Genomic DNA, 11,693 nt, shown 5'->3' on the forward strand with positions numbered 1-11,693 from the left:
GAAGCAGCATCCTTGTATCAAAATACTCGTTGTGATGTTAAATGGCATGAAACTGTGGCTGTAACGCATTACTCAAAATAAATAAGGTTACAATAAGCGTTTTATTTTTAAAGCAACAAAGTGGATGACGTAGTTGTACATTCTGGCTGACTTGACGCCCGGCCGTGCAGTTGCTGCTGGTTGCTGCCAGATCCACATGACGATGCGTGTGTAGATCTTCTAGACCATTTTTAACGGCGTGGGGAGTGGGGCGAGTACCCGAACAGCAGAAACGTTACTCGAATACTGACGTTATGAACGAGTGCTCGAGTACCCAGAAGTACTCGCGCCCATCCCTAGTGTGAATTGATTCAGTTGGGTGTTATGCTGAGTCTTAGCGTCCTGCTAAGGGCTAGCTGAGTCCATGCCCAGCCATGCTGACTGCTGCTACTTCAAAATGTTATAAACAAATTAAACGACTTGAATTCACTTGAACACGTGTAACGTTACTCCCACTTTGTTGAAAATTAGGAAAGAAGTGTACGAAGTTTCATGTTTATACGCAGCCTCAAACAGGTCCGCAGACCGCTGGGTGCGTTAGTTTGTGTCCCCAGTGCAGAAAACTAGAGACTAATACGAAGCTACACACCTCACGTTAGTCGGCTGTGCAATGGAGAGGCGGAAAGAATTCCACCCAAATCTAGTCTGATTTATTTTTAAATAATAATTATATCTAAATTCCTAAAGAGGGGTGGGGGGTGGGGGTGGGGGGGGGGGACTACCCACGGCTGGGAGTCAGAGCACTTGGCGCTGCCTGCTGCACACACACGGACACACCAACTACCCCGCTGTCACATACATGTAACGTTACATTATTTATTTTAAAAGCACACAAATTATTTAACTCAGTGTAAATAAACGCCATGAAAATAGTTATTAAACTAATTTCCATGACTTTTACCAAACTTTGGGGGATCCCCCCCCCTAACTTTTCCAAGACCTGGAAATTGTATTTTAAATTTCCATTACTTTTCCAGGTTTTTCATGACCGTACGAACCCTGTATCTTACTTTGGAATTAAACTCAAATAAATCCCATTCAAATAATAATGCATTCAGCCATTCATCCAGATTACCTCAGGCACCTCCACATCATGATCCGGGGACTCCCCTCCGTCGTCGCTGGTCTTCCTCTTCCTCTTGTTGCGGACACTCTGGATGAAGTTCTTATGGAAATCGCAGATGTAGAGATGTCGTACCTGCAACCATACCATGAGCGTTGAAGGGAAAATCCAAACTCAGATACTCTTACACTTTCATACATTATGGACCCGTGTTGTTATTTTGTGAAAAGGTGTTGCAGTTAACTTTTTTGAAGTCACCAATTTCCCCTCATGCCACCGCTTCCATTTCAGTTTGTGAATTCCTACATTTCCCAGAATGCCTTTGACCAGCCCCCAGAGAACTGGTGTGTCGTGAACTCGTTGCAGTCAGCTGTATACATCTAGATGAGGAGATAGTGATAGCAAGAGAGTAGAGCAAGAGAGTTTTTCCCACGACGTGAGTCTTCCTTTACTCAAAGCCCAACCTGTGTTGTGGTTGCATTGCATTCTGGTGGATTCCTGCTCCTGCTGAGTAGCAGTGGGTTGAATGTTGAGCACAACAGGTATCTTGGCCTCCTGAGGGATTGAAGCCAGGCCCTCGGGTTGGAGATGACATCAATAGCCACAAGGTCACCCTGGCTCCCCAGTTAAAAGTTAAGTGTTAAATGGATACAAAAGTGCCATGACACAGAAGAGCTGCATCACAGTGTGAATTGAAATGTCTGTTTTGGGCTCTTTTCTGACATTATACAGGTTCCTGTTCCTGTTTGTTGCTTGGCATTTGCGCACTTATGGGAGTTACCTGATCTTGTTTTTTGAAGAGCACATCCTAGGGCTGGGCGATAATTCAATTAGGGATGGGCGGAAGTACTCTGGTACTCGAGTACTTGTTTGTATCGTCAGTACTTGAGTAATGTTTCAGCTGTTTGGGTACTTACCCCACCCCCCACTTGGATCAGATATACACGATACAGATTGTACGCGATACAGCTAGGCACAATTGACAAAACGACTGTGCAGTGCAAGATATGCAAAGTTAAACTGGCAAAACATAGACATACCAGTTTGATGCTTAACGACGTGTGCATAAAGCACAAGGAGAACGTCAACGCCAATGGGGCAGATGAAAAGCAGTTTGGCATGACCTTGTTTGCTAGCAGTAACAAACGCCAGTGTTGTGATGCCGTCAGGGCAGAGAAGATTTCCCACCTCGTCACGGAAATGGTGGTGTAACGGGAGCATATCTCCTTGTTGTGGAGCCGGAGTAGCTACTAGGGATGTTAACTCATTCACCGCCAATGACGTCTTTGACGTGTTATCAGCAATGGCCTTCCCCGCCAAGGACGTGTTTGACGTGTTTTTGTTTTTATTGGTGCAGCGCCTGCAGCAAACACTTGCCCAGCCTGTCACACAGACACAGGTCCCTGCCTTCAAAGGGTAGCCGACAGCACGCGATCAAACACATACCGCAGCTGTTGTTTTGAAATTGATGCAAGAGGAAATGCAGAGAACGGGTAACGCTTCCTTGTGCAGACAGGAGAAACATTGAAACGCCGAGCTGGAGTCGCCTTCCTCTGTGCCAGCCAGGAGAAAACGGGAGAAAGTAATCAAGAGATGTGTTTGATCATCGGAGGAATGAGGAAATGATCGATCAGTTTGCGAGGGCGGTGAGGACGTGTTGAATAGCCGAGGGGAAAACGGGAACGATCATAGATATGACAGGGAGACATGGACGAGGACGGTGTACCAGAACAAATCAAAATAAACACAGGAACAGCTAGGCAGCAGCGGGCAGAAGGCACTCACAGCAGCCCGCTGTCCTTCTCAAGAGCTCTTCAGTTGGTTCATGAAATCGCTGGGCTGCTCGCCCTCCAGTGTTGCTCCTGGCCAATCCCAGCGCCACAGGGCGTGGTTATTGCTTATCCTATGTTGGGTTAGAAATCTAAAAGGGGGATCGTGTGTGTGTGTGTGTGTGTGTGTGTGTGTGTGTGTGTGTGTGTCTGTCTGTCTGTCTGTCTGTCTGTCTGTCGGTGTGTCTGTCTGTCTGTCTGTCTGTCTGTCTGCACACTCACACCGAGTAAACTGTATTGTTGAATGTAAAAAAAAAGCACTTCATGTGTGTATATATATATATATATATTTTTTTTTTTTTTGTCATTTGTGTCCTAACGAATAATATTTACATGTCTGATGTCAATACAGTTCAAAATAAAAGAATTGAGAGTGAGTTATGCCTGAGATTGTGCCCTTTTACAAAAATGCTTTTTTCTCCCTTTTCTCTTCCCAGACAGGCTTTTTTGGTGAACATGGGGTGTATAAAAAGGGTTATAAGTAGAGTACAGAACATGCTAAAAGCTAACTTTCTTTTTGGGGGTGAAAGTAGAGACTTAGATCTTCATTTCGAGGTATTGGACATCACTGTAGTCCTAGTACAGAATTTACTGTGGGTCTTGAAAGATGACCAAACATTATGGAAATACTTGGCCTGTGCCAAAAATGCCAGTCAGATATTGGCAGTGAATGAGTTAATGATTAACCGGTATTCGGTTAACTGCCGTTAAGAATGTAGCCGATTAAAATTAATTAACTGTTTTGACCGACTTGTTACTTTGTATCATCAATTCAGTCTTCATAGCTCACAGTGTGTTAATTATACCAGTCCAGCAGAGGGCGTACCTCACACAGCTAGCGGAACAGAAGGAGTGGTCACGTGAGAAGGTCGTCACGCATGTCATGCATGCATGAGGAAGTAGGAAGTGAATTGAGCAAACCCCATTGAAACAAAACAGATGCTAGAATTAGCAGCAAGCTCGCGCTAGCAACAGCATGGAAGCATTACACACTAAAAGTACATTACGTAAATATTGCGACGCCGTTCTGAAAAAATTCAACTCCAGGGGCAATTTATGATTCCCTAACGAGCATTGCTGAACGTCACGTTACGTTCCCTTATCGCTGGACGCTGATTTTGGACGCTGTCACTCATAAAAGTTATAGCTAAATATTAAATACTAGGCGATTGGAGCAGGCATCGTGCATGCAGAGGCAATAACACAGAAGCCTTGCTTTATGGTGGAAAAGGAGATCCTGCCCGTTTAGCGTGGTGGACGGCGAGGGATTTCATGAAGTTCATTGAACCAGGCTATCACGTGATAGGAGGTGAACCTTATTGTTTTTAGGCTAATTATAGTTTTATTATTATTTTTGTTTGAGATTCATGCCATGAATGTCACATATCACGGGGGGCTGAGAGAAACTACGTTAACAATAACCGGTTAACTGATTGTTAAGGTGCGCAACTAACGGTTAAGGAAAATGCATGAAATTCCCATCCCTAGTAGCTACAGGGCCACCATCAGAGAACAACAGGTACAAGGGTGGACAATATGTATGAGGACAGCGCAGTGGAATTGAGGGCTGATTTGGAAAGTGCCAATAAGGTGGCTAGCAGTTAGCAGCTAACGTTATTGCAGTTAACACTTTTTGACAGAAGATCAGACATTGTAGCCTAATCAGTGGATTTGCGTAACAGTGATCATAAAGCAGTATGGATTATAGCGGACATATAATGGAAATAAGCCATCACTTTTTCCACAAATGTCTACTCGAAGAAAGCGTTAAGCATCCACCCACCGGAGTTTACTGAGGTAGGCTACAGCTGCTAAGCGAACGACTAGGGATGGGATCCACACATTTTATGCAGGGAGCGTTGCCGTGTAAACAGGGCCTAAAAGTTTAAAAGGCGATGCTGCTGCTGCTACCCCCTGCTGCTTTCCTGGGTAACAAAAACATGTGTACTAGTGGGACTTTTGATGTAAACAAAAGTATATGAGCTGACTCCATGTCCCTTGTCCTCGTTGGCCTGCCAACACCGCAAATAATCTGTCTGTGGGAAACACTGTTGCACAGACCTCTGTTGTGCTTTTAAACATGACCACAGCTACCAGCCTACCACTGATATACAGGCTGGCAAATGAACACCAGCCAAACGCTTAAATGGTTGTAATTGTAAACGTCTAGCAATCTTTAGAATTCACAAGCAACTGTGGCCAGAAGACCCTGTTAATATGGACGGAACATGATGTCATGTCATATACTGTAGCTACAGTAGAAGCCCCACTTTCTCATAGTGCACTTCTGCATCAAGGAAACTCTGCCCATGTTAAACTGTCAATTAATTTCATTCCAAAGAAAATGTGATGGTCGCTGCTTGCTGGATTACTCTCATGGTAACGCTACCAACCTCAAAAAGCACAACTGTTGGTCAATAACAATTCCCCTTCAATGTGGTGGTGGGTGGACTAACGTTAATGAGTAGTGAGCGCTGGTAGTGAGTCTGTCTGACACATAAAGAGGTCACTTGGGCTCTTCAAAGTGTCAATGATGTTCATTCTTCCACAATTGTCGCCTAATAGTCTAGGAACATTACAGACACAAACATCCAAAACTGGAAGACTCACAGGAATGTAACGATTTACAGAAGGTATATTCTACCCATACTATCCAATCTTGAAGGGTGATTTTTTACCCTTTCTTCCTCCATTTCTGATTGTAATATGGTGAGTTGTCATTGTATTGTGAGCTTTCCATAGTTAATTACACTACTCTTGACACAATTCCACAAAGAATTCCATGATTCAATAATTGACTGCCATTTCAACCAGAGCTTGCTAGCTATTTGTCTTAATGTGCTTTTGCACCCCCGCCGAGAATTGCACCCCCACCATATTTTGGGGCTGTTTAGGGATGCAAATCTCGGCAGGTACAAACCGCCGAGACTTGCACCCCCCTCCATAAAGCCAGGAGAGATCCCCAGCTCTCGAGGTCACCTGTACCCGGATTTTAAGCACCAAAGTCGGCTTCCATGAGCCAGAAGAGAGCCCCAAGCATGGAAGTCACCTCCACGCGGATCTAATGCATCAAAGTCGGTCTCTATGAGCCAGGACAGACCCCCTGGCTTGGAGATCACGTCTACCCAGACAATGATATCATTTTTAAACAGTTACGTTTCAGTATAAATCATTACAATATGCTCCGGTGAGGTGGGGATGCCATTCTCGGCGGGGTGCAAAACTCGGGGCATAACACCGGCAACTGTTACTGGATTGCAACTAGCGAGCAGCAGCTGTTAGCTTCCCTGGCAACAGCCATTTTATGGAGCGAAGTGGAGGCGTGGAAAGAAAGAACTGCTGCATTGAGAAAGATACTTAAGTTGGTGGGGGAGGACCGCTCTGCTATAGATATGCTGCCCTGCCACCGGCATCCAGATAGCTAACACAGCTAGCCTGTCACAAACAGATTGAGAAGGCCACCATTTAGTGGCTGTATTAACACCAGATAACAGCTGCGCCGTGTATGTTTTGTTGTTGCTGACAGAGAGGTACACCTAGCTAATGCTAGTCTCAACTATCCACGTAAATCGAAGCAAGCTAACCTTAGCTGACAGTTGAAAAACGTATCTCTGTAAACAATTTCTTAAGAGGTGACGTTACATGTTTTGGGTAACTGAATCAGTGGCTGCTCGACCAAAGTCCCCAGTCAGAATTACATGGTCTTATAAATTCACTTACACTTTTGTCAATGTCCAACTTGAGCTTTTTCTGGGATATGCTCTTCTGTATTCTCTTGCTGAAGGAGGCGTTTCCAGCTGATCGGCCGCAGCGCTCACCGTCCTCAATCAAACAGCAGCTCTGGCCATACAACGGTGGAGCCGGGGGTCCATCGTGGCTATCTTCTTCTGTGCTGAATCCATTCATTCTGTACTCTTATGTAGCCTATCTATCTTTGTGTCTAAGATCTCGTAAGAAAGTCCGATTGTCAACGTTGCCGAGTCTCTTCTTGTTCACGCGGTGCCCTTTTGTGAAAGGCAATTCAGTGACGTTTGCTAACGTTAGCTCGGCTAAGTAGCTACTCAACTAACGCTAGTTAGGTGGAAGACCTATTGTTCTGTTACTGACTTGGGCTAACGTTACTTGTTTTGAAACCCGCTGGTCTATCATTAAAAACAATTCGGCCGATCTGTCAGCTCCACGCCACGAACAGAGAAGCTAACGTCACCTAGCCACACTGCTAACACAGGACTGCAAGGTGGCTGAGCAGCTGCTAAGCAGAAAATTCCTATGGAGAGAACGAGTGTTTCTTCCTAAAACACCGACCCGTTACCGTTCTATAGCTCGCACGGGGGAGGACGACAACATACGAATCTGAGCACGACAGTCGTCTATCACTGATTAAATAACTTTGAAGTAATCGCGTAATTAACGGTCTGCGCCTCAACAATCGCGGCACTCTTTCAGAACAGCTTGTACAATGGACATGCTCCGTTTCTGTAGCGGAAGTTCCACTCCCGGGCCGTGATTGGTCTATTTTGTACAAAGGCGGCATTAAAGGGCTCAGGTTGCTATCTCATTGGTTGCTGGAAACATCACTCTTCCAGTTGTTGCTTCCTGGATCACGCTGCGTATTTGTTGTTTTCTACTATGAATATGAATACTACTGAGCAGTGGCGTGAGTTACCCGCCAGTTGCAGTTGCAAAACAACTCAACAATAACGAATTTGGACCGTTTGGCAATTGATTTGCACAAATTATTGTAGTAAGGCCCATTAATATATAGGAAGTGCATAGCGTTAATCATACCTATTATACTTGCGGTTATGTGTCACACACTTTCACGATTCATACTCCTACACCACAGCACTGATTGTAGAATCGACTTTGGTTAATCTAAAAAATCTGCCGCTATGAGGTAACACGAATGGTAAAGAAGGCTTGCCATCCACCATCATAGCGTTAGTTTGACTTTGATCCCGTCTGTAGCCAAGTTTCACAAATGAATTCAACTCAGAGGAGAAGGCTATCCGACCCTAGGGTTGCCAACTTCTTGAAATGGAAATAAGGAACGGGGGCGGTCCGGCGGGGGGGGGGGGGGGGGGGGGGGTGCTACCCATTAATACAAACAAAAACACAGACATGGTTTTGATCCGTTTTTGCGTTTTTTTTGCGCTATGGATAAAGTTCAAAATGTTAAGAAAAACAATAAACAGTAGCTAGTGCAAATGACATTTTGAGATAGCCTAATTTATCTTCACATTGGCATGTAGGGGAGAGTGGGGTGTTGTGCCAGTTTTTACTTGAGGTGTTTAAAGTGAGGGCTTGACAGTAATGCCTCCAACTAGAATATGTAAATATATTTCAGGATGTTGTGCACCACTGGGAACACTCCCTTTGGATCTTAAATAAACTGTTTAAAAAATATGGCTTTAAAAAAAAAAGTGGTCTCTTGGCACAACTTGCCCCTGGTGCGGGGTAAATTGTGCCTTTGGAGAGAATACGTTGGGGTAAATTGTGCCATTGATTACTGAAGTAAAACAGAACATTTTCATCTCATATACTGTAATGCTATATCAAAGCAAGACAAAATAAAGATAACATTAAAGTCCAGTGTACTATAACAGGGTTAAACAAGGCTAAACGGTAGCAGCAGTTGACCTACATATTTAACATTTTCAGAAATAAAAATTATGTTAAAAATGAACAAAATCAACTATCACAGAGAAAGGCTACACTTGCCAATACTGCAATATTCTTCAACAAGGTCTATTTAAACATTTAAGAACAAAATGGAAAAAAAGTCACTAAATCAACTGCAACTGCACTGGCACAACTTAACCCAGGCCTTTTGGCACAAATCACCCCATCCCCACCATTTTAACAAACTTGTATCATATTGCTGGTTTGGAGCTAACATCATGCTAGCATATAGCCTCATTAGTAGCTTACTAAAACACTAACACGTGTGAAATGTTTTCAAGCTTGTCTATATTGTTCAGACACAACAATCAATAAACCTTGATCATAAAGAATTTACTTTGAGAGGCAAGGCCGGATTAACCATAGGGCAACCGGGGCAGGTGCCCCGGGGCCCTCGGGGTGAAGGGGCCCTCCAAAATTTTTTTTTTTTTTTTTTTTGGTCGGGCTCATGTTGGGCTCCACAGAACTATGACACAAATCTAAGACCAATCAGGACAAAATAAAATGTGTTTCCAAGAAGATTAAGTCTGATGATTTAGTCTCATTGGATGCCTGTGGGAAAGTGGTGACCAGGGGCACGAGAAGTGGGGGTGCTTGTGGTGCTGCGGCACCCTCTGCTGTTTTGTATTGGAAATGTAATGTCAATTATTTTTTCATCATTGTAAAGCCACAGCACAGTGAAGAGGATATTAATGTGAAGATTAGCCTCTTCCTTTTGCTCTCAGAGTGCATCAGATTCATGCATTTTACTTTAAAATGTACAAAATTTCTTTGTCCAGGGGGGGCACAGCCCCCCCTAGAAAGCCCCCAGTCACACTAATATTTTTATCCTGCTGGTGCTACCTGTTTGCAAAGCCTCGAATCGCCTATGAGTGAGTGAGAAACAGAATCTCAGAAACGGAATAATGCCATAACAGTATAATACTAATGTTAATTTAAAATGAGATATTCCTCTAAATATGGCAAGAAAACATCCAAACATCCAGACGATGGGTAGGGGGGCCCCTGGGAGCTTCAGTGCCCCGGGGCCCCTGGGGGTGTTAATCTGGCTCTGTTGAGAGGCAAAACACAGTTTTTTTTAACTTAAATGTGCTTACCTCTTGTGCCATCTGCCTCCCTTTGCAGAGAGTAAAATGGATGCCTCTTCAAAAATGTGTGGTCACATGACTAATTTCTTCTATGGTTTTCTAGATACAAGGGGTGGCACAACTTCCCCCCTAGCACAACTCACCCCACTCTCCCCTACATGCCATGTAGCCTACGCATTCAAGAAATTTCTTTCAACAGTGCAAACAGCAATTTTACATAGCTATTCTTTATAGACAGACCTGCACCCAGGGGTGTAGTGTACACAAATATGTCAGTCCTGGTCTGGGCTTAGGGAGCTATGTGATTTTACAGTACTTAGAAAATCGAAAAAACACCTTTTTCAATGTCAGAATTGAGACTATCAATTTCTCCAAAATGGCACAGTGAAAATGTCTCATTTAATTACAGTGTATACCAGGGGTGTAGTGTACACAAATATGTCAGTCATGGTCTGGGCTTATGGTAGCCTGGGTAAACCCAGCCTCCACGTGACCTCTATCTATGTGCTATCAGTCACAAGACTTGTGACTTATAGCACATAGAGGTCACGTGGAGGCTGGGTTTACCCAGGCTAGGCTTATGGAGCTTATGTATACTTCTTACCCTGTAAGTACAGGTGTGGTACCCCGTACTTACCCTGTAAGTACAGGTGTGGTACCCCCGTACTTACCCTGTAAGTACAGATTTGGTACCCTGTACTTACAGGGTACATTCACTTCTTATACCCCGTACTTAACCTCTAAGTACAGATTTTGTACCCCGTAAGTACAGATCTTGTTACCCTGTACTTAAGGGGTAATTTGTGGGCTGTATTCGAAAGTGTTACCGTATTTTCTCATAGCTGAGCTGATGACAGCACCACGTTAGCTAGCCAAAGTTACATTAAAGGCTGGAGCTGCTTCAGCACATTAAATGTGTTGTTTGCCTCAGTCCTTTCGCCTGTAACGTTATGCTTTTATTGTCATGCCTGCGCATCGGCTGCCCATCATCTAACATTACAGCTTTGCCGTCCTCGTTAGGGAAAAAAACCGAAGTAGTTCCATAGCAAACTTTTTGCATTAGGGGAAGCTTCAGCCATGATGATGACAATGATAAACAACTATGGCTCGCACAGAAACAAACACGACAATGCTAGTTGCTCCCAGAAGAGGGTGGACTAACATCAAGAATATTGCAGACAAGATCAAATCAGTTACAATACAAACCCCAATCCCACCCTTCATCTCATAACATACCCATAATAAAGAATTATTATTATGATATTATTATTAACAAAATAATAATAATAATAATAAACCAAACTATAAAATAAACACTATGATCTGTGTCTGTGTGTGTTTGTTTATTTGTTTGTTTTGAAGGCCGTTACTACAACAAAGAATGCATGTTTCGTCTGCTAGCTCATTTCCATATAAAAGTAAAAATCAGTTCTTTCTATGCCTCATTAAACCAAAAAGCTTATTCTTAGAACATATTTTGCTCTGTTTCTCAATGTAATTAGGCTAATCCCCCTCTTTGGTACAGTTCAGTAGTAATGATTTATTGTGTACATGGGCACGGGAACATATTTTCACTGAGGGGTGCTGCACAGTAGCCTATAAATGTGCTGTGCATGCTTATTAATTTCAATTATGCATACTGTCTATTATATTCTACTCTATTATATTCTATTCTATTCAGTATTAAACAGAGCTCCAGACTGATCATCTTCAGTCAAACACCAACAGAAACAAACACACATCACTCTCCACCAGTCTGACAGATTCACTGTCAAATTCAATCTTTTTACTCAATCTATATGACTAAATTGTCAGTGGATCTCTTACTGACCATTGTGTATTATACTCAAAAGTTAATTGGCCTGCTTCATGTAGGCCTACCTACACACCGCTTCAGTCATTGGTATGTTTTAATTTACAAAGCCATTCTTGACAAAGTTCCTGCTTACTTCTCTACGTCTCTTTTAGGCTTGAAATGTGGGGATTACAATT

General features: G+C 43.3%; 1 protein-coding gene across 1 annotated transcript in view; it reads right to left on the reverse strand.

Moving 5' to 3' along the window:
* Nucleotides 1-7,544, reverse strand: part of sap30l (sap30-like) — a 31,846-nt gene extending 24,302 nt beyond the window's left edge. The window contains exons 1-2 of the mRNA XM_083648720.1: nt 6,652-7,544; nt 1,115-1,237 (exon numbers count right to left, since the gene is read on the reverse strand). Of these exons, the coding sequence (XP_083504846.1) occupies nt 1,115-1,237; nt 6,652-6,837 (309 nt within the window). The 5' untranslated portion in view covers nt 6,838-7,544. The remainder of the gene's footprint in view (nt 1-1,114; nt 1,238-6,651) is intronic.
* Nucleotides 7,545-11,693: the final 4,149 nt, after the last annotated feature.

This window comes from Poromitra crassiceps, assembly GCF_964638095.1.
Source record: "Poromitra crassiceps genome assembly, chromosome: 1".
In the NCBI taxonomy this organism is placed as follows: Eukaryota; Metazoa; Chordata; class Actinopteri; order Beryciformes; family Melamphaidae; genus Poromitra; species Poromitra crassiceps.